Consider the following 23,791-nt stretch of genomic DNA (forward strand, 5'->3'; position numbering starts at 1 on the left):
CTGAGTTTTGAGCCTGTTGACATATCTTTAACCATTAAAGGTGAAATTTAATTCCAACTAATTTTAATAGTCCAAAAGCAAATTACCTCACCATATCTAGGTTCTCTCCCCAGTGAAAAGGAAGGATGGTACTTCTGGAGGATAAATCTCCGTATCAGTCTTAAACATTTATTTCAGGATGGATTGTGTCACTTTCTGGATGCAGCTCTCTTTGGTGATGGATGAAGCCTGGACACCTCAGTTAATTCAGATATCTATGTTAGGAACAGCTGATGTCAAGTGCTAAGATCACAGCTTTGGTCAAAAGTCCATGCAGAAAGCAGATCTGAGGGGACAGCAGTCTGTCAGGTACTATTTCTAAAGAGGTTAGATGTCTTCATCACACTAAGGGGATTTTTCCAAAAAATCACCATCTGCATAGCAGCTGTTACCTCGTTTTAATTATTCATAGCCACTTGTATGGGGGAGAGAGATGGTGGTGTGGGCAGAGATAAAACTGAGGGCAGAATTTTTGGAATGATTTTGGTCTGACTTCATGAGCTGCATACTCGGGAGCTGTCTGAGGGGGTGTAACTTGTGACTAATAGCTCCCATTAAACTGCAGCCCAGCAGATGCCAATATCTCAGATTAATTTACCAAACCACCAGGCAGCCCTATCACTAATTAGAGGAAGCATTACTCAAGAGTCCATGATCCCGAGTCCAGATCATGTACTAACAACGCCAGAGAGTGAGCATTTAGAAAACACAATTGATATCATTGTATTTCTTCCTAAAGGCCTTTGTCGAGGGTCAATATCCATAATATTCAAGAATCCAGCTGCCAAATCTCATATTTTCCCGTGAATCAAGGCTGGGTAAGCTTGCTCAAGGTAATGCAAATGAAATATTTTTTAAATGAGATGAAAATGGGCAATCAGCACTACAACCACCAACCAACGTTTCCATACTCAAATAAAATTTCATTCAAAGGTGGAACACCACCTAGCATTAGAAAGATTTTGATTCCTGGATTTAATGAAACAGAATGTTTCCCTCCCAAATGTGATGGTTCCTTCCCAACATTAGGAATCAGTTTTGTGAAGAAGCTCTATGCATGCAAACACCTGTAAGGAGGACAGGGTTATTGGGATGGAATAAAGTTCTGAGACTTTTAAAGAAAAATGTTGAGAAACCCCAGTTTCTAGCAGGTCTGTTTCAAGCAAAGGACTTAATAAAAAGAAAACAAAATTATTTTACAAATTCATCACTGTTACAGTCCAAGTTCCTCCAGTATGGAAGGGCCAGATGAAAACCACATTGAGGTCACTTTGGTTTCCAAAGATGTGGAAGTACAAATAGGGCACATCTTTTTCCAGCTGAGCTGCTTTGTGCAAATGCAGCATAAGGTAAATACATGGTAAGGGCCTGGGTGGCTTTGAACAAACACAGATAGGTTGAGGACATGTAAAGAAATTTAACACAGAGGCAGGTTTAAAGTAGCTTCCCCTGCCACATCAGAGGGAGTTTGAATCTTTCCTCTTGTTTCTCCCAGCACAAGCACACTGTTTACAAAAGCAGAAGTCGGGACTTACCATGATGTTTATTACTTTTACTGCTGAAATAGCAGCACCAGCAGCAGTGTTTCTGTCAGCTTTCTGCTCTGACTGCCTGCACTACCCTTTTCATCCAAGAGCTGAAAGTTTGGATCTCAACAGCTTTTCAGAGTTCCTGCCTTGAGCTGTTAGAAACTATGAGCTCTCTGCTCAAGTGGCAAGAGGGAAAAATGCTAGTTGGCCTAATTCCTGCTCTAGTTCTGTCCCTCATGGTGGTGTTTAGCACTTCACCACATCAGGTTGAGAGCAAAAGAAGCTTCTCTTCTTGTTAATTCCAGCCCTTTAGGATGGCATCTGCCAGCTGGTAAACTAAGGAAGGTTGAGCTTCGCCTTTGAAAATGCCAAAGCATGAATTTAAGCTTGTGGCATTAAGGATTTAACTCTGCTCAATGCCTTATAAACAGCACTTTTTCCCCTCTGGATTTCCAAAGGATGAACTTCTCCCAAATTCTGTCCCTTCTTGCTATTTAGAAGACAGTTTTGATAAAGGAACATGATCTGCCAAGTGAGCAGGGACTGCACAAACAACAGGTAGAGAGCTTAAAGACACATTTCACCCTAGGTACCGAAGGATGATCATCACTACACAAGAATTATTCAAAACACAGGCTACACAGTGCAGTCAAACTGAAAGTTGATTTACAAAAAAATAAAGATTGTGCAGAAATTAAATTTCTTCCTCACCTGTTTTTCCAGGAGAAACACTGGGACAGTGTCAGAGTTGTGTTGTTACAATTTGATGAACAAGTGTTTTTGTTTTGAATAAAATCACATAGATGAATTTTGCATTTCTGAGGCTGAAAGTGAACTATGATGAAATCAGAAAAATAATCAGATTTTTGAAAATCCATAAACAAATCTTCTTCCTTGATGTACTACTTGTGATGTCAGCAAACTCTAAAATTACCCATGTGCAGCATTAAAGGAAAATATTAGGAAATATAGTGTGTTTCATCACATGGCAGTAAGCTGCTCTAGCAATGATAGCAAAATTAATTGTAACAAAATAAGACTTCCTGTTGTTTATTAGATATTGTAAGAATGAAATGTACAGTATACAAAATTAATATCAAAAATGTTCACATGATTGATTTTAACAAGACATTTTTCTTTGGATTTACTGCAGACAAGTAGCTTCCAAAGAGAATATACTGAGATCTATTTACTCTTACAGGTCTCAAGTGTATCACTGCATGCTATCTACTATTTAAATCTACAAAACAAAAGCTACTGAATTTTTGCTTAATCTCAATGGCATTCATTAAAGAAGAAAAGAGTAGTAACATTAGCTTAGAGAAGAAAAAAATTAGCTCATTTAAAAAAAAATTAATTTTTCAAAAAAATTCTCATAAAAAATTGCTTTTGAAATTTCAAGCCTTACAGTTGTACATTTTGAATTTCAAGCACTTACCATAAGAAGTTGCATCTACTATACATGTGACAAAGATTTTCAGTTTTGTTTTTCTTTGAGGCAGATCTATTATCCTCATTTTCTTTTTCCTAATGAACTTTCGCATCTTTAAATTAGTGTTAACCTGTTCATTCTCCTAAGAGACAATTTAAGTATGGTTCATTTCATAAGATGAAAGTTTTCCTTTAAGTTATGAACTATACAAAGGAATATAAAATGGTTTTCATTTTTCAAAACTCTGCATTTTCAGTTTATGTCATATTGCTTAGCAGAAAGATAAAGTGACTAATGACTACGTAATCTAAATAGCCTAAGGACAGCAGATCTGTTCTATCAACACATGCTTGCCATGATGCTTCTCACAACAATATAAAATACATCAGAAAAACTGAAATGATTCCCAGGGAATACTACACACAGTTATCAGTATGAATAATGTTTCCCTGACTAAAAAAAAAAAAAAAAAAAAAAAAAAAAAAATTAATCCTAAATTTAATTTCATATACATGTTCTACTTAGCAACAGGAATATGATTTAAACTGAAAATTCTTCTCATGTTGCGCAAAGAATTTTTCTCAATAGACACTAAACATACTTGCACAATCACAATGCTTTCAAAACAGTGACCTGCTGCCAGGTAAGTCAGACAATGGTGTAAGGCTGGAATGGGGGCTTGACAAAGGGCAGATCAGCCTTCCAGAACAAAACAGATGGTGTTCTTTCTCTTTAGATGTCACAAATGGAAATCACCTTTTATGTTGGCACAAGAACCCTTAAAACAATCCCCATGAATTAAAATGAAGGCAAATCACAATACAAATGATGCAAAGCCACTTTTCAGATATTTAGGGGAGTCAAAATGTATTTGTGGTCTTTTGCAGTAAACTGGTGAAATTCAGAGGATTGGCTTTTTAATAGATAAACTATTATAAAATTATAAAATATAAAATTATGCGGCAAACAGCTGGGCTCGCTGTTTTTCTTTTTTGTTTTTCTTTTTTATTTTTAAGACCATTGGCAAGAGCAATCTGTGGGCTCTTGGATGGAGTAGGTGACCCAGGTGGAATTGCTGGTGCAGTACAACTGCACAGTCCTCCTCTGCAGCCCCAGCTCCCTGCAGCACTTGCAGAACCTGGCGTAGGTGTTGATGTTGTAGTTGTAAATGCTGGCGGACGGGCACTTTCCATCACACGAAACGATGTTCACCTGGCAACACACACAGCCAGTAATTAACAGTGGAGCAGGTGGGAGAGTCAGGGCTTCTCAAGCAATTCTTAGACATTAGGCACCCAAATCCAACGCAAAGCAGTTAAAAATGTGGATATGTTTCCTCTACCCCCTTATGAAATGCCACTACATCTGGAAATAACCTCTGAAGTGCACTGCCCAGAAAGGTCTCAGTTTTAATCACTGATGTTCATAACTCTTCTGTCCACTTCAGTGATATACTTGCTTTGTTTTAACAGACACAAAGAAGCAATTTCAGTTTTGAATTTTAAAGTATTCATAACAATCTTGGCTTGAACACACCATAACTCCCTACGGTATTCATTTCAGTGATACACTGATGTAGTGTTGCTATACTGGGTATCAGCAAGGAGGAATAAAAGAACCAATCCTTTGGAAAGCTGAGGGGAGTTACTACTACTGATACCAAATGTGTAATATAGGCTGTAAGAAAAATAGGCTTAAGAAACTGATAACTTTTTTTTCAAATTTAATAGTCAGGATTTGTGTTTCTGTTCAATGAAACACTGAGAATAAATTTCCTGGCTGCTCAACAGCTTACTCTACTAAATGTACTCCTGGAGTCATTTTAGAGGCTACAGCTGTTTCCCTACTCTCTTTTATTACAGCTTTTCCAGGCGCTCTTACACATCTCACACGAGACGTCTGTCTGCACCCTTGCTGCTGCTCTCAGCCTCACTGCTCAGCAGGACATGCTTGGTGTCCTCCAACACTAAATCCTTTGATAGACACACAGATAGTGCCTCATTCTTCCTTCACATTTTACAGTAATGCTCATGCTGCTGCCTAAAAAAAGCTTTTGAGACCAGGATTCCTTTCTTCATGAAGCTGGCATTTAAACACTGTCCCTGGGCAGATGAAAAATTACACACATCTGCAGCCATTTTAGCTGTACAATCTCAGTTGTAATAGTTAATTTGCATAGAATAATTGCAGTATAGGGTGAAATGATACTAAATCAGCATGCACCTAAATGCACACAAAAAGAAGCAACAGCCTCCTCTTTTCATTATTAAGAAGATAATAAGACTGCTGAGAATGTAGGGAAGCATTTAAACAGTTCTGTGCAACACAGAAGCCTCTGTCTCTGTAACAGAAATGGAGACAGTTCCCTTTCTTCCTTCTTTTTCATCTCTCATTTTTTCTCTTCTATTCAAAGAAATGGAACACAACTCTATCTACTTACTGGTGTGTTACTCCTGCAGTCGTTCTTGCGGATGGTCATCCTAACAGTCACCTTCTTACAGAATTTACCATCTTCCTTACCTGCAAAATGGGCAAAGATTTTAAAATATCAGCTCAAATTTCTAACAGGTCAGAGACAAGAACACTCCTGACCATTTAGTGGGTTCAAGAGACACAAAGAAAATACCCAGTACATCACTGCATGCAAAACTTTGGTGAGGTGGTAATAGCTGCACATTGAATCCCTTTTTAAATCATTGCATTTTTTTTTAATAACAGCTATAAAATTTTTATTCTTCTCTCAAAAGCCTTTTATGTCCAGTTTTCAAAAACTTTTGTAAAATTGATCATACTCTCCTGTAAAACTTATTAACTTTTTAGTGGTACCAAATGGCATCATTATCAAAATGAAAATTTGTTAATAAAGTGCATTTTCCATGAAATAAATACAACAAACTTCAACAGCAGCACTTATATCCAGTGATATTAACAAAATTTAAAATAAATACATAACAGAATGCATAACAAAACCTGATGAAGAACAGGGGGCTTTGCATTTCTGTATATTTTCATGAAATCAAAGAACACCAGTGAACAAATGAAACATTTTATTTTCATTAACATTATTTCCACAATTTTTCTCATAGAAGTATGTACAAGACACATGGATCAAATACAAGAGATCACAAGAAATCATGAAATTAAATGAGGAGTTAAACCTAATTTAACAAGGGAATGCCAAACACTGGAATAAAAAAAAAAAAAAGATGCTTAGTGTAAAGTTCAGTTGTAAGAGAACAGGAAGAACAGTATCTTCTGAGGATGATCCTCTCTGGGCTGATAAATCACATCACATTGCAGATCTGTAAGAGAATGAACAGCCCCTTCCATTAGAAGAGTTTCACACCAGATTTTACACACCATGATGCAGCCCCCAATGACTCTCCCCTTACAGAGCTGCATTTTCTTTGAGCCAAGAAATCCCAAGATGTTGACAAAAGGGGAACACTGTTAGCTCCAGAAAAGCAAGGGCAATATTCATTCATTGCTTTGAATACCCAGTATGAAATGTGACACAATTTGATTACATTGTGATGTACAATGTCCACTTCCCTGCTCTAATCACTGTCAAACTAGTAATACTGCTTCTTAGAGGAACAGTTTGTAAATGTTGTTTGTTTGGGGGGTTTTAATTAGATTATTTTCTTTAAGGGTTTTCTTGCCTTTTTTTTTTTTTTTCATTTTCTATTTTAAATTATATAAGCCTGGTACTCTTACTAGACATAGCAGAGTTTTCTACAACCTGACAGAAAGGATACTAATAAATCTTCTTGGAAACAAATAAAAACCTACAGACAGAAATATCTGACTACTGCTTGACTGTCAGTGAATTATGTTTGCTTAAGAAAAAAATAAATTGAGAAATGAAAAAAAAAAAAGGTTTTTAAAAAACCCCAACTCACCGTTATTTCGTGTTTTTCACGGTTCTTTTCATGGTTCTTTCTTCTTTTACATTATACATGGTGTGTAGGGTGGAGAATTCAGTGCAGCTGTGACTATGACTTCATCCAGGCTATGGTGAAAGTACATCATATCTCATGCAAAATAACTATATAATGTATTTCTATGCATGCATTTTAACATCCAATGCTTTTCAAATGAGCTTTACAACAAATATGTTTATCTTAACAACCTTCCAAAACATGGGAGCATTTTATGTGTGTCATAATATAAGAGATTCTTTTGCATCATCTGTGTGGTTGAAAACCCTTGATTGGTTTTTGGATTGACTCCTAACACTGTGGTCACTTAAAGTGACAGCAATAGGAAAGAGAAATACATATTTTGATGTAGTAGTCCTGGAGTCATAAGTATAGTTTAAGGTAGGATGTATCACTCAGTGGTGTACAAAATTACAGTCAACATAATTTCGCTTGCAGAAATTTGGAGACTTGTGTTCACAAAATAAATGCCAAAAAAAGCATGTTATAATTCAAGGAATTAACATGCTTTACAAAAAAGAACAAAGATAATCTCCAATTTTCATGGACTAAACACAGGCTTGCTGTTTTCAGCATATTATCCTAACTATGGCTGGGAAAACAATTACTTGCTTCTACTGTACATGGCACTGGAAACAAAACTATATGACACATCATCTACAAAAATGTGGCTGATATAACAAGTTTTAACAAGCAAAGCAATTAGTCTCTATGTTCTAGTGCACTGTAAACATGATGGAATTAGTTTACCCTTTTAAACACAGCAATTTTACACATGCAGCAAGCTAAAGACCATGCAAGTGCTTACTACCAACAGTACATTGTTGGCTGACAACAATGCACCGCCCACACAGTGCAAAGTGAAAACCAAACCAGAACGGGAGGCACTCCGAGCAAACCAGGAGCAGTTGTGCTACACTGCAGCTTTGGCAAAAATTGGGTAAGGAGAGGTCTGGCAATCCTATCAGGGAGTACATTGTTGGAAATCAACAATGGTGCTGTTTGGGTTGGTCCTACTTATTTCAGGAAAAGGTACCTGTGTGACAGCCAGCATAGGCTGTGGGAGTGACTGGGCTAACAAGGAATGGGAGCACTGACACTGAAGAACCTGGTGAGAATATTGCACATTGAACAGAGCACGTGTTACAGAGGATTTCCGGCAGTAGGAAAACTAGATTTTGGAAAACAGAATTCAAGTTTCTCTTTTATATTACAGGATCACAGAATGGCTGAGGCTGGAAGAGACCTCTGGAAGTCATCTGTTGCTGCTTCCCTGCTCAGGAATGGTTCATGGTTCCAGCAGCTGAGTACCACATCCAGGCATTTCTCACATTGCTAAACCTCATGTGCAAACCAGGAGGAATCTGGCCTAAATTGTATAACCAAGCCAATCTGGTATCCTAAGTTCACTATGTTCTTTGGGGCTACAAGAGAGAAAGAGCGGAATTTTCCCTCTAGGTTGTGATGGAGCTTGTGGCTCTTAATTTTCAAAACCAATTAAAACTGAATATAAAAATCCCAATTGTTTCTAATGGAGAAGTGCTTCAAAAGAAAACAAAACACTGGTAATCCTCCTCATGAAACATCCCCCACAATTACAACTGACTGACAGCTCTCGTGGCAGGTTTGCTTGGAGTCAGAATGAGCTGCATGATTCACACAGGCTCTGTGCTGTGCAGGTGTGAAATCAAAACTCTAGGCATGTACTCGTAAATGCATCTCAAAAGTCAACTGAGTTCCTCAAGAGTTTAATTTTCCTTTTTGAGGCATGCCCTAGTTAATTTACTTTTGTCTTTAGCAATTAAGGAGCGTGGCTATAATTTTTCTCTAAGCATAGCAGCAAGATTTTCTGCCCTGTTGAAAAGTAGATTAATGCATGTTTAACTGTCTTACTAATTTGTTCAGAAGGTGGTTTATTTGGCTGCCAGGGTACAGAAGGGCAATGTCTGATAATCAAATGCTGATCTCAGAGTGCCTGTGGAGAATTTGCCACAGAACTAGGTAGGACAAGTGCTTGAAACACAGGTCCACAGAGGGAAAAAAAATGTGGATATTATCATTCCCTCATGGTGGGAGCAGAGATAAAGAACCTCAGATAAATCTTGTACAATTTCCATAATTTTTTTACTACAAAAATAAAGTAAGACCAAAAGGCACCTCCCAGCTGGCAGCACATACCCACTGCAGTGAGTGTGCACGTGGGACCAAGTCAGGTAGCCAGGGCTGTGCCAGCTCCATCCCACCCAGCAGGACACATCTGGCTTTTCTCCAGCTCCCCCCCACACCTTCAGGTCACTATTTCATCCACTTATGCAAATTAAGTCAGATTTTTGCATTTTTAAATATTATACTGCCCATTATAAAAGAATCTTCAGTTCTTCTCTTAATACCAACTTCAGCCTAAGGCCTTCATAAAATCAGCCAAAATGTTTCAGTTATGTACTAATGTGTTAAGAAAAAAATTATTTCTATTTGCTTGATTTCTATTAAGATATAGCATGTTTCAAACCTATTGTGTAGAGAATTTTCAGTCTGTTTTTTTTTTCCAGAAAATATCTATTAGCTCTCAGAGATAATCAGGAAAGAGGGAATTTTAAAATTGTAGAATCTTTTAAAAGATACTGATGAAGAATTTTTTCAAGATTCCCTCTAAAGTACAGTACCTTTTATTTTACTAAATGCAGTACCTAAAATTTTGAGTTTTATACAAGAACTACAAAATACTCCAGGTAGGAATTTCAGTGACCTGACCAGCTACAATCACTATCAATGGAGTAAATGTTTCCATGTTAAAGTGTTTTCTTTTAATTTAACTCGACTATTTTCAGTGTTATTTACATGAGTAAATCTGAGAAAAGCACAGCCTTTGAGATGTGACTCAAGCTTTCATATGGGACATAATCCACTTTATTCATAAGGTAACAGATCAGAGAGACTTGTGAGGCAGGAATTGTCAATAATCACTTACATGTTTTGCAGCATCCTTCTAAGAATGGCACAACATAGCCTCCGACCTGACCAAGAGATAAAATAAAGAGGAAAAACTTGATTTCTTTCAAGCATTCATTCCCATCTGCACTATTAGAAGTATGTTTCAGATTCTGCATCATTGTTCAGGCAAATACAACACTGGTGAATGGATGGACTGAAACTGAGATGGTTCTGAAGAACCAACCTGCTGCTATTTGTGAGGAAAAACTACAGCCACTTAGTTCTTTCCCTGTTTTGTGTAACATCATCCACCAAGGAAAATAACTTTCTATCCACATGTAAATGTAGAATTACAGAGAGCAATGAGAGAATTCTCCTGGCCTTCATTTCTTGGCACTTGATATAATCTAATTTTGAAAATTCAAACAGAACTTTTGTTCTTGCTCCAAAACTAGTTCATATTTATGTGCCACTGTAGAAAAGATGCTCCTGATTTTCAATCTTGCCTTTTTCTCAATGTTTTGTTCATTGTGCTGAATCACATTGCTGTACATGGAAAATGTTAGAAAGGGGAGATTCAGCCCAGAGCAGCATCCAAGTTCAGACAGTTGTATGAAGACTAGTTTAATATTACAAACCACTATTAAAAAATAAAATTCTAAGACTCAGAAGAGGTGTGTCCAGCTGTGTAACTCAGCAGCCTGGTGGCACAGTAGTCTGATGTGTGGTTACACCTTTTATCTGTAAATGTCTGGGAAAAATACACTACATAAATGAATAATTTCTCCCTTCTTGAGGTAAAAGTGTATTTTGCCAGAGTTAAATCTTTTCATGCAAGCATAAATCACAGCTGGAATGCAAACAGTGTCTTGTACACTGACCTTCACACATTCAGTTTCATTAAAGGGTGGGCATCCAACTGCAGAGGAAACCAGGACTGGTCCTATTGCTGTGTTGGTGCATTCATATCTGATGCAGTTTGAAATCCAAACAGCACCAGGCTGTCAAAAATTTTAAAACAGAAACTTCACTCAGCAAAAACTATATTTCAAGTACTAATTAAACAAATTCATTGAATAAGATCTCACTTGAATCAACAGTAATGCAGCAGAACATAATTCAGATGCATGTTCAAGTTAATGCATTTGAAAGTCAAATAAAAATATATAATGCTAAGTAGGTTCTAAAATAGTCGAGTTGATGGCAATTTTCTCACAAATATAAGAATCCTTTAATTTTTGTTGACAGGTATATGGTTGACTCTCCAACAAATTAATATTGTGTACATGCAAAACTATTCCTAGTATTTGGCCAAATAAAGCTCTTTTCTGCACATTTTGTATGGCAAGATAAGTACAGTATTTAATATTTTTATATTTTCTTCTAAATATTTTGAGGGAATAAAATACGCAAACTCACCTTAAAACTGGCAACCGTGCCATTGCTGAAAGTGTGGAGACAAGACAAGTTCTTGCAGCTACCACAGCAAGTTGTTAAATCTTTTGGAGGTTGATAGACTTGGTTCTGCCAAAATTAAATAGATTATTCCTTTTACGAGACCATCCTGTAGTTCAACATTTTACTACTGTAACAGGCAGATACCAAACAGGTATCTGATTTTAGGGATAATTTTAAAACAACTTTCAAAGACACAGAGCTTCCATATGCACACACTGCACACTCACAAGGCTTTTATAAAATAACTTTGATCTTAATTGAAGTAAAAGGGGAGAAGTTTTCTCTCCAAATTTTAGAGAATTAACTTGTCTTTTCACCATTTTCAAATGTGACAGCTTGCTTCAAGAACCATTCAAATTTTAACTTTTACACGTCAGACATCAAGTAATTATAAAATTAGGAAAAAAAATCTGTATAACAGTCCCATAGTAATGTATCATGTAAAAAGACAATGTAACATTTGCCTATTTTATAAAGATATTTTCACCACATTTAGAATTCTTCTTCTATTTATAATTATTCTCTTTCTGATTCTTATTCAGCTGATGCCTGCCAGGAATCTGTACCAGTTTGCACATAATGCAGCTGAAGCTCTGCAAGGATGCAGGGAAGCAGCATGCCATTAATCCAAGGAGACATTCACTACATGCTTCAGTTTGTGCAAGATTTATGCAGCAGAGAAAACAGTGGAGGGAGGACAACTTAGAAACTTCCATCAGGATTGTGGTAGCACATCATTAGAGGGAAATCTCCTAATTACTCTTTCCAGCTTGCTCTATACTGTCATCTGCTCAATGAAACCCATCACAAAGTAACCCAGACATAATATGCAGCTCTAAATTTCTGAATTTCTTACAGCTTTGCACTTGGCAGAGCAGTCTATCGAGGATGTGTTTATTTGGTAGTACTTGGTGGAGGGATCAACCACATCTGTACAATAGGAAATATGGCAAATGCCATCTGCACTGTGCTCCACGATTCTCTGCCCAGGAAGCAGCACGCCTCTCTCGTTACTCAGGCAAACTTTGTCTCTCACTGCAAGAAAACACAAACAGCATTCTCAGGACAATCAACTTGGCATCAAAACTACACTAAAAAACATTTCAAACAGTGAAACAGGAATGGGAAAAGCTACTCTACCTATTTTAGAATTATGGGCCATGTTTTCGAACAAATCATTAATTATAATCTAATGTCTCTCTGCAGTCACCAAATCTCTTCAAATATAGCTATGCATGAAATCTAATTAAGTATATAATATTCTATTAGCTGCATCTAAATGAGAGTGCAGGCTTCTTTAACTGTATTATTTTGGAAGACTACTTGTAGAATGTGTAGAAATATGTATTTCTCTCCACTAATTACAGAGGACACAGAGGAGAATTAGTACTATTTGAGAATTAAATAAACTAATCCTGTCCTCTTCAGTGTCATGTTCAAAGTGAACACCCTGAATTTGAATTTCTTGAAAGGTTATTTATTTGAATTAAATTAATTTCTGACTTACCACATTTGTACTTCACACAGTTACAGACATTTTCAGTACTGTTCTGAAACAGTTCATCTATCTGAAGCTTCTGCCCCTACAGGTTTAAAAACAGAAAAAAAATGCATTAAACAACAGTGAGTTTTCTTATTTATATGATCTTTTTCTTTTAAACAACTTTCCTTCATAATTGGTTAGCAGTGCCTCTTGAAGGCTCTACTTAGGCAGCAGCCTGAGTGCATGATGTATGTGAACATATTCATCATAGCAATTAATATTAACAGTGATGCTTGAAAGAATTTAGTTTAAATGCTTTAAACCCAAAATGTTGTCCTGAATTATCCTGTGTGCATGAAAGCAGTCCTACTCTACCAATATACTTGGGAAGAAAATGGTAATAAAAAGCTCTGGAAATATCAGGGCTGTAGAGTCATCTTATTCTGCAAGGTATTTAGACGTAGGTGGCTTCTTAAAATTGTGTCTATCTTACTCTAGTTTTTTTTAAAAGACGTGATGAGATGCCATTCCATATTTCACTGACAAAAATATTATTCAGATACTGATAAATAGATGAAGAAAATAATAAAAGAATAGTGACAAGATAAATTTCATACCAGTTTGCACTGAGGTTTGGGGATTGTTTCACACGCACATTCTGAAACAAAAGACAACATCAGAAACAGTGGTTTATAAATTTATATGCTATTTGCTTACAACAGAGCAACAAAGAGAATAAAAATTCCAGATATAAGAGTCAGCAAACCCAATACAGTAACTTTCAGGATGGTAAATAACCCATTTAGGACAGACAAATTCTACAGGATCCAAGGAAAGCAGAGCAGGCAGATTAGGAAGTTCTGTAGCATGAAATGAGCTTTTCTGTGTCATTTGCTCATGAGCAGGTCACAAGGATGCAGTTGGCTGAAACCAGGTTTAAACCGAGGGGCCAAAGCTGCTGCCATCTCTCATTGCCTACGGCAGCTCTAGTGAAAATCAGTGATTTTACCACACGTCCGGAAGGGGCAGCACTTCTCCGGGCTCCACACCTCCACCAGGGACATGCCCAGCATGCACTTGAATTCAGGACAACGATGCATTTCACAGACTGAAATCAAAGGATAATACAATAAACAATGCTGTCATTTTTGGATGAGTGAAAATATTAACCAAGATATAGTAAATAACGTGCAATAAATACATTTGGATCACACCTTAGTTTAAAAGGCAAATAGTAAAAACTTGACTGTTAGCTATCCGTAACAGTATTGAGTACAAATTACTCTAGAAAAGTATTTAAATAATTTTAAATATCCAGAATTTGAGGTCTGAAACGACTCACTTGTCTCCATGATACAGATATCAGGAAATGCTTTACACACATGAAGTCTCAAAAGTAAAGGTTATTTGTTTGGGACTACAAATGATAGCTTGCTTATATAGTAAGTGAAGCTGCATCACTAATCCACCACTTTGACAGTGAACATCCACACCACAAAATTTCCCATGTTCTCTCTTATTTAAAATATTAAAATCAAGTAAAACTTACTGCACTGGTATGTAGGGCAACACCTGTCAGTAGTGTTGCCATCCACAATGAGAACTTCTCCTTCTTGACATTTGGGAATTTGATCCGAGCAAGCCCCACAAGCTGGAGAAATAATTTTTAAAATCTAAAACATTGGAAGGAATTTTACTACTGCCTAGAAAATTTACTCTAAGTTTGTCCCAGACTCATACAAAAGAGAGCAGAGGTGCTTTGCATTCACTGCTTACAGACCCTACACAAAAGGCAATCTTCAGTGCTAGGTCTTCTCTCCTACTAAGCCATTCTCTTGTTTTTTCAGGAATCTTTGATCCTCAATAAGATGCATCCTCTCTTACCCCAGTGTTTTCCTCCCACTTGAACACATATGACAACCACAACAGGAACTTTTCAATATATACAGTGTAGAGACCCATTTTATCAGAAAAGAGTCAAAAGGGGACTCTGCAGACAGTGAGAAGAGCCAAATGCTGCCCATTGCTAACACATGATCAAGGAAATCTGATTACTGTAAATAACAAAATTGTAATTCACATTTCCAATTAACACTCTAATTTTTGCATGTGGAAGGGCCTTTCCTTCCCAGATATCTGTTGAAAAATAAAGTAAACTCTATAGCACCTCATTATCAGATTATTGAGAAAACAACTGCATGATAAGATTGGAGCTCAAATTCTAATGGTAAAAGTGTAATTATATAATTGAATTAGATCATAAAAGACTAAACCCCAAAGTAACTGAATAAATACTGTATAATACTCTAATGTGGGATGTTTGTCATCAATTAAGATGGGTCATAGCTGAGACAGCAGGATACAGTGAAAAAAAGCCTATATAGCTTCAGTCTTCTTTCAGATAAAATATTTGTGCATCTAGTTCACAATCTGCATATGGACAGTCTCAAAAGCCCTGAATTCTCCCCCATCCATGGGCTACACCACCACTCCTTCACCTGACCAAGGCATACTACTCAGTAGCACAAAGCTGTTCTGTGACTCCTTATGGCTGTCACCACTTCTTATAATTTAGAAAATTATTGCCAACTTTTTAAACAACTTTCAAGCCTTACTGTGTTGGGAGACCTGAAGGAAATACAAGGAGTCTTAATTGGAAATATAATAGCAGACATAATTGCATATGCAGAACCACACTCATAACCACTCAGGCTACTGTACCACATATATAGGAAATGCAGCAGGTATTCTCCACCCGAGCAGCAATCAGTGTTTGATCATCTTGGCAGCTTGGCATCTGCTCCAATGGTTCACATTTTTCTGGATCACATTCTGAAAAAAAAGGGCAACAGAGATATTCCTTTAGATGAAGCTCAGCATTCCTCCTTTGTTATGCTACATCCCAAGGAAAGGCAGTGTGGAGTAGAGAGGTACAAGTTTTCCTACTGCCTTAGGAAAACTTTTACCTTGCATCCCAAGATCTTGGCTGATCATTTAACACAAGATTGCATCACATCTGCTCAAACTGAGGCACAGACCAACCCCAAGCTGTAAAGTGAATTTAGTAAATGGCCATACTAGCAATGGTATCTGCACTACCCTTACCCTTCTCAGTTGATCTATTTACTTTACTGAATGTCTTTTACAGAGTGCACTTTTTACCTTCCAAAAGGAACCTACCACAAACATAGCTGGGACAACAGGATTCTTCACTGTAGTAGGTGACCAACTTTTCCAAGCTGCTGCACTCAGGGATTAGGAGTTCACAGAGACTCTGGTTACAAACTGTCACATAAAGGGACAAAAAAGAGAACAAACACCATCTAAACTATGCTTTTATATGTTGAGTAGAGCAGTGGCAAGCAGTATTTGCAGTTAGATACCCCAAATTACAGGCATATGAAAAACACAGTGAAGCAGCAAAAAATCTCCCATGAGGCACAATTCAGAAATGCTCATCCTTTACAGCATGGAGGCAATGTTGAACTAGAGCTGAATCCTTGTGAGAACTAAAAAAATCAAACCTCCCCTGGAAAACTCACTGCAACACCACGCCAGGTCGTCAAAACATGAAAATTTCTTGCAATTTCTTTTTGAAACTTTCTAAGCTTCTATAATTTTTACTGCTCACTTTACAAATTAGATAAACAACCATTTGATTTCTTTTTCTTCAGAATTATCCAGATAATTTGTTTGCATTTGGATATTAAAAAGAAAACATTAATCTCTAAATTTGAGGGAAATGTAATTTATATTCAAATAAACACAGCACTATTTCAGTCCTCCTCTTATCCTCCACCTCTACCCCTAAACCCATTGGATATTGAGCCAAAGTTTCTGCAGTTTTCTACATAATCTGTAAGTCCAAACCAAAGTAATTTCCACTTTCTTCAGAAGTAGCACATGTAACAAGAAAGCAAACCTGAAAGAAAGGACATCTGCATATTCCAGTGGGCAGTATTCACAACCATGCAGGAATACTTACTGCAGATCTTCTGAGGACAGCACGTCTGATCATCAGGAACAAGCAAGGCCACTTCTGCAAATCGCTGGCACTCCAAATTGTGGATCTCTGAACAGTTGTGCTCCACTGGAATAATGGTCTCGCTGTCAATACACTTCTGCATACAGCAGCCACCCAAAGAAGTGCTCCAGATCTCACCCACGGCACGAGGTGTTCCTGAGCTGTCTGTACAAGCTAGATCAGGACAACAGAAAACAGAAGTAATTCCTTCTAAATTCCAGTTTTGATCACCACTTTTTCCATAGTGGGTGTGGATCTATGTAGCATAAAAATCCCAGAGTTTTAAAGGCTTGATTATGTCCATCACCCCACAAAAAAGTGAATGAGGAGACAGTCTGTGACTGAGTTTGTATAGCAAAGCAAACACTCAACACTTTCCAGAAGACCCAGATCTCCAATTTGTTTGGTGTCTCCACTGTAAGGTCAGTCACTTAAAATCCCAACCCAATCCTTCATTTTTTAAAGTAATGATCTGAAAATAAGTTATTTTTGTATCTGACAAATGTCAAAACTATTATTAATTTACAGTGCTTTAGTAGTCTGATTTATCATAAACTGAATCTTTAAGGTTCATGTTGTTAGGGAGAAGAATTGGTCCATTATTTGGTGTGGTGAGGCAGATTTGCAATGAAAATAAACATGAATACTGGCAGGACAAACACATGCATTATTCAAAATGTGTAATTAACTACTGCTGCATGTAATTTGAATGTCATTGGGTATCAAAAGGTTGGACCCTTGGCAAAGGGCTTGGGTGAAAAGGAGGTCAAGACTAAAACACAGTAAACTTAAGTAAAGACTTTGAAGAGTTTCTTTCTGCTGAGATAACGTGAGCAAAACTGTGCATCACAAAGACATCCCATGCTTGCTCACCTGCACAGTTAATGTTCACTAAACATCTAGAATCCTCAAACAAATGACATATTCAGAACTCACACAACACCAAACCAGAACTCAACTTATGAGTAATGAAGTATCTGACCACCAACTTGCAGATAAGAAAGAAGAAAATCACATCCAAGTATACCACATTTTTCTTCAGGAATACAGACAGCAGTATGAGTCCGGTGAAGGATGGTCCCTGCAGCACAGACACAGCCTTCTGTCAGCACTGAGCAGGAGTCTGAGTCCAGAGCAGCAGCCTCCTTATTCTGACAGCTCTCTGGAACCTCACAGGCAGCTATGCAAGGCTGGTAGGAGAAGTTTTCGGAGCAAGGGAAGGCTAGGAGGAGAATAAATAAATCAGGCACTGTTCAAGTTGTAGTCCCTTGAGGCAACACCTGAGAGAGCATGTCACTGCCTTCTTGCCAGCTGAGTTGTCTTCTTTACCAGCCTGAAACACCCACACAAACCAGTTACCTATATAACAAATTCAAACATAAGGAATTTGCAACCACTTCTCTTCTTGCAATGACATTCTCATCAAGTTTCAGCTGGCATTTTGGCAGCAGAGGTATCAAACCATGCAATAGTGTTGGCAAAAAATAATTCAAACTTCAAAAACATTTTCAAATACCCCACAGATCAACCTTAGAGTGTTCTGAATAACTTGCAGAGGCCAAAGAAAGTGCGTTACTGTGGTATAAAAGTAAGTGTGATGTGTCTCTTCACGATGGATAGAATACATATTGACAGCTATATTTTGTAAGAAATCCTTTTAACAGTTACTTGCTAATAAAATCCATACAAGCTGAAAAATTTAGAAAAAAACTAGCTCAAAACCACAGATCTTATGTTATTACTGAAGGGGGCTTTTCCTAGCTGACTGAGGACAGCATAAGCAGATCCAGCTACAGATCCCATTTGGCCTCACATTTTAGTGTTGTTGTGGGAGAATTCTGCTGCCAGTATGCCCTAAGATGTCAGATTTTACCCCTTACACTCCATCTAATCTCAAAGGTGTTTCATTTCTCTAACCCCTTCTCCAAAGGCACAGTCCTCTGCAGCAGCATCAAAGTACATGAAGACAAGAAGCACTGATATTTTTAATTTATAACTCTTAAATTAGGCAAATTTTATCTCTGTGAACACTAGAGGAAGGCACACATGCAGAGTACTTACGGCAGTAATCAGAGCTCCTCCAGTCTATGCAAATATTGAACTTGTTGCACATTGCCACATAGGCAGCTAGCGAAACACATGGATTTCGAATGTACTCAATGTCTTGAGCCCATATATCACAGAATTGCTCAGGTGGAATCTAACAAAGGCAAAAGAAAAGAGATGGTATCTTCAGAGAGGCTATGCTAGGTAGGAAAGCCTGACTTTTAAAAACATCCGCTACAAAGAAGCCAAGAGTTCTTGGTTCACGGCAAGCCTTCATTAGTGTAGAAAGATTTAGTATTCAAAAGTAAGACTTCCTGAACATTGACAGGATTGTACTCCTTAGTTTAATCTCTTATAAATGCCAAGGTAAGAGGTAATAGAGTTTTTCCAGTAGAAGGCACAATCACTTTGTTCCTTCTTACCTCTATGTTTTCAGCTATTTTTGGTCTCCTCTTCATCAAAAAAGCTACATACTAAAGGTCAAATGGTAAATGTACTCATATGACCACAAATACTTTATTTGCACACCAGTAGTTTGTTATTTGCTTCAGGCTTGCTTTCAAGGGTCTGTTCTGCCCTCTCACATCTCCAAGCTGGAACTCTGCCTCTAGAGCCTTTGAGAATGCAGGTTCTCAGATTACCTATTGCAGTTTTGGACTTGTTAAATTACCGAAGGCTTAAGGATTACTTAAATCCTAAAAGTATTTTCTTTTACGCTTTTCTACATCTTATTGATACAGCTGAATTATCTGTGACTGGTAAATGAATTATGTGGTATTTCAAAACTAACAGAGGAGAAACTCTGGAAGTTGCTTATTGCAACTCTTCTACCAAGCTGCCATACTCCTCAATTACTTTTACTTTGCAACTGTAAGCACACACAAAAATATATATCTCATTTAACAGATATGGTTACATGTAGGCTCACTTTAGTGAAATTACCAAGTATACAAAATTATATCTGAGCTGCAGCTCTCTCAAAATGTAAGCTCTGGAATAGTTGACATACATAAGGGTGACAGCTGCTGAAGGTCTGGTTCAACACCATTCTTAAGCACTCTGAGCAGTCCATGACTGAGCAATTAGTTTCCTGATGTCTGTCTTCTCCAACATACTTCAACGTGTCTGGCACTTGCCAGCTGTCTATAAAAGTTGAGGGTGAACTGCTTTGGCTTAAAACTGTCCTGTTGGGTAGCATCAAGTCATTTTCCAAGCTTCTATCGCAAAACCCTATGAATTACCAGAAGGGAGAGGGAAAAAAAAAAAAAGCAGGTTAACACATGTGAAATATGTTTGAAGCGGCATATTCAAGAAAGCAAACAGCTTTTCAAAATCTTATACAACATGACAGTACCACAACCTACAACAGATATAAAAAGTCTTCGTTAGGATCAAAATAAACAAAACTCTGAAAAATTAAGGAAAGCAAAAGTAAAGATGCATCTCTGAATGGAAATCTACTGAACATTAAAGAGCTGCTCAGAGAGCCCAGCTAAGAAACTGGAAATTTCCTCCTTAGCTGTACAAACACTAAACAAAAAAGGCTGCAAAGCATCTCCATGTGTAGCAACAAATTAAAACTGCAAATGTTATCAGAAAAGGGAACAACCATAAAATGCAAGGATGCTTATCTGATACCAGAAGGCAGCATAATATTTTTTTTTTGTTTTAACTACAATAGTCAGCAATTTTGAAACACTTTGGAGCAAAAGGAGCAAATAACATGGCCAGTGTCTCTGGTCAGCAAAGAACATTCAACAGTTGCAGTGGTCTCCCCAGAATATCCTTTAAAAACCAGCAGGTAAAAAAAAAGCAGAATGATGGATCAGACCCCCATTCGTTCTAATCAGTTTCTGAGACTTTAGTATCAGGTTTCTAGAATGTTTTCTTCTGTTATTTCCACAAGCACAAACCTAATTCTTTATATGTTAAAAAAAAGTATGTTGATTCCAACCTGTTCTAAAGAACTGGTCTGCTTTACCATGTTTAGCAATTCCTGATGAACATCAGTGATACAGCAACAAGCATTCAGAGGGTAAAACAGATTCCCAAACTGTTTCTGATTGAACTTTTTGAGCCTGTATTTGCAACACAGATAGGAAGTATGTGATGGCTCTGAAAGACTTCAAAGGATGGCTGTCATGTCAGGGATATCTTTTCTCACTTCTCTTACACATTGACAAGGAGATTTCAAACAGCAGAACTAAAGCTTCACCTTTTTCTTGGCAGGATACAGTTGCAACTAGAACTGACTTCAACTGCTTTAAATCTTTTTCACCAGTTTTGCTATAGAGATGTTCATGTTCCCCTCCCACACATGTCACCTCCCATCCCAGTTCTTCACCAGCTGCCACATTTGCCCAGTCCTTGCCCTGTAAAACACCTCTGTTTCTGAATCCTTCCAAAGGATGCTTGTGCTACGAATCTGTAATGGTCTTTTCAGTTTTAGCATTTCCATGAAGCTGAGAAATCAAGACCTACCAATACTGCAGGTCAGCTAAAAGATACCTGAGAAAGTACGCTGCTAGTATTTGCACTAACACAGAAAGGAGTTTAGGCTGCACTAATCCGCCCTGAAAAGATGCAGTACAACAAGCTAATTTGAGGCAGGCTCTGTAAGTGGCACCAGGCAGCCCTGTGCAGGCAGACTTAGGCAGAGAACCTCCCAGGCGGAGGTGAACACCAGAAATACAGAGCACATTCCCTGAAGAAGCTGGGCTTGCAATACCATCCACAGAAGTGTGCTGTCATCTAGTCAAAAAGCCTTGTAAACCAGGGATGTAACTTTCCCAATCCTCCCTTCCCTTCAAACTGGTAAAGGCAAAAGCAATTACCTGCATAACTTTAATCAAGCTTATTATAAATATCCACTGCCTTTATTGCCTTGTTTCTGTTTGATCTAATTACAAGAACAATTAGCCCATAAGAGTGAGAACAATACTGAAAACAGAAGTTAGGGCAAATAAGAGATAACAATCAAATTTCAAAAGGGTGTAAAATTCAAAGTCTCTTTGTGAGAAGTACATTTCTGTCAGCAGGACTGGAAACTGGACTGAGCTATTCCTGGTATTTGATACTGAGCTACAGGCATTTGCCCTTTCTGAAATTGGAAAGATATCCACTGTAATTATATGATCTCCTTAATCCTGATTTCCAGCTCCAATTTACAGCATAAATTTACAGATGAATTTATAGATGCAGCTACCGCAGTGAGGATTTGCATCAGCAAATACATTCTTGCAAAAACTGTAACACCACCAGGTTATTCAAGGTTCTACTTTTTTAGAAAAAAAAGAAAGCAGGGGAAATGACTGAACAAAGCTAATACAATGCAACATTATTAAGAAATTCCCTCTAAAATATTTCATCCAGCAGTTAAACTAAGATTAGTCTCTAAAGTTGACATTTCCTGGGAATTCTGACCTTTAGAAACTAAAAATAGCATGTACTACTTCCTATCAGATGGATATCAAACACTAAATCTGTAAATGACTGTATTTGAAATTATGAACTTACACATGTCTTATTTGGGTTTGGTAACTGCAATAATGCCTGTGGCTTGAACAGCTTACAACAGAAGCAACACTCTGGGCAAAGAGTGGTAAGAGGAATAAATACCAAATATAATTTCAACAAACAAAATTAATAACAGATTAATTTTAATAGCATCTTAAAATTTGCAATAAATTTTTGGGACAGATCCTGCAATCAGTAGTTTATGTAATTAGGAAAATGTGTCTCCCTAGCAAAGCATCTGAAAGCCTTTATTTCTTGCTCTACATCATACTTACCACATAGCCCCAAAGCTCCTGGTTCTCTGGTTCTATTCAACTCAATAATCATCACACCTGTGTCGTGAAACCACTGAATTCTGGTTTTCGTTGGGGTCTCAATTGCATACTTGAAGCCTGAATCTTCAACTTTGTATCCATATTTTCTAACAGTAGGCCAAGCAGACCTTGAATTTACTGTTATCTAAAAGACATACAGAAGAGAGGTAATTATTAGGTAGAAGGACTAAAACCAGATTTTTTGACTGCTTAGGAATCTAAGTCAGAATTAATTTCAGGAAAAGTCAGGCTTTCCTCCATAAAGGTAATACAGGTACCAAAAGTACTGAAAATTTATATGTCTTGCTCTGAGGCTTACCTGGTTAACTGTTCTTGGATCACAGTTTGGTTCTTTGAATTCACCAGGAGAAATTTACTTAATTGCAAAATTGGAATAATGAATCATATAACCTATGGTGTACTATTCTATTCCTCGGTATCCACGTGAGGAGGCAGCTGACTGCAGAAATAAGGTGTCACCTAAAGGAAAATAAAACCCCTCAAAATACTTACTTTTCTGCTCAAACGACTGATAACAATTTGGTTTGATGCATACGTTAGGTTCAACATTGCCAGGCACAAAGAAGTCGAGTTTGAATTACTCTGCAGAGAAAGTAGAAATACATGACAGCCATGGTGTGCAAAATCTGAATACATTAGTTGCTTACTGTTTTTAGGTACTGGGAAATTGAGGATTTTTGGGGATTATACTATTGAGAGGAAAACCAGTGTTGATTGCAGTTTCAAGTCAAGACTACAGAGTTTATCTGGATAAACAAACAAAAGACTATGACCTCACTGTTTTCAGCAATTGTGCTATATCATACAATCTTGGAATTAAAACAGAAGTACAGGTTTTCAAGGAAAAAATAGGGTGGACTAGCTGCTTGGACCAAAAAATACAAACCATATATCTGAAGGTCAGCAAGAATGAGACTGAGAAGGATAAATCTGTATGACATGTACAGCACAGAAGTAATGGATCAGGAATAAATGGATACTTCCTGAGCTACATGAGGGTGAATAAAACAGAAAATATTGAATTTAAAGTATTATTATGCTCTTGCCTTTCAGATAC

At 37.4% G+C, this 23,791-nt stretch overlaps 1 protein-coding gene across 1 annotated transcript in view; it reads right to left on the reverse strand.

The window, feature by feature from the left end:
* Nucleotides 1-3,487: 3,487 nt before the first annotated feature.
* Nucleotides 3,488-23,791, reverse strand: part of OTOG (otogelin) — an 88,062-nt gene continuing 67,758 nt past the window's right edge. Inside the window, exons 36-53 of the mRNA XM_033063836.1 lie at nucleotides 23,227-23,316; nucleotides 22,675-22,858; nucleotides 19,893-20,113; nucleotides 18,899-19,037; nucleotides 17,865-18,059; nucleotides 16,799-17,011; nucleotides 15,994-16,098; nucleotides 15,535-15,645; nucleotides 14,363-14,464; nucleotides 13,823-13,921; nucleotides 13,431-13,471; nucleotides 12,838-12,913; nucleotides 12,187-12,365; nucleotides 11,292-11,396; nucleotides 10,754-10,873; nucleotides 9,910-9,955; nucleotides 5,441-5,520; nucleotides 3,488-4,212 (exon numbers count right to left, since the gene is read on the reverse strand). Of these exons, the coding sequence (XP_032919727.1) occupies nucleotides 4,012-4,212; nucleotides 5,441-5,520; nucleotides 9,910-9,955; nucleotides 10,754-10,873; nucleotides 11,292-11,396; nucleotides 12,187-12,365; nucleotides 12,838-12,913; nucleotides 13,431-13,471; nucleotides 13,823-13,921; nucleotides 14,363-14,464; nucleotides 15,535-15,645; nucleotides 15,994-16,098; nucleotides 16,799-17,011; nucleotides 17,865-18,059; nucleotides 18,899-19,037; nucleotides 19,893-20,113; nucleotides 22,675-22,858; nucleotides 23,227-23,316 (2,307 nt within the window). The 3' untranslated portion in view covers nucleotides 3,488-4,011. The remainder of the gene's footprint in view (nucleotides 4,213-5,440; nucleotides 5,521-9,909; nucleotides 9,956-10,753; nucleotides 10,874-11,291; nucleotides 11,397-12,186; nucleotides 12,366-12,837; nucleotides 12,914-13,430; nucleotides 13,472-13,822; nucleotides 13,922-14,362; nucleotides 14,465-15,534; nucleotides 15,646-15,993; nucleotides 16,099-16,798; nucleotides 17,012-17,864; nucleotides 18,060-18,898; nucleotides 19,038-19,892; nucleotides 20,114-22,674; nucleotides 22,859-23,226; nucleotides 23,317-23,791) is intronic.

The sequence above is a fragment of the Catharus ustulatus genome, chromosome 6 (assembly GCF_009819885.2).
Source record: "Catharus ustulatus isolate bCatUst1 chromosome 6, bCatUst1.pri.v2, whole genome shotgun sequence".
Lineage (NCBI taxonomy): Eukaryota > Metazoa > Chordata > Aves > Passeriformes > Turdidae > Catharus > Catharus ustulatus.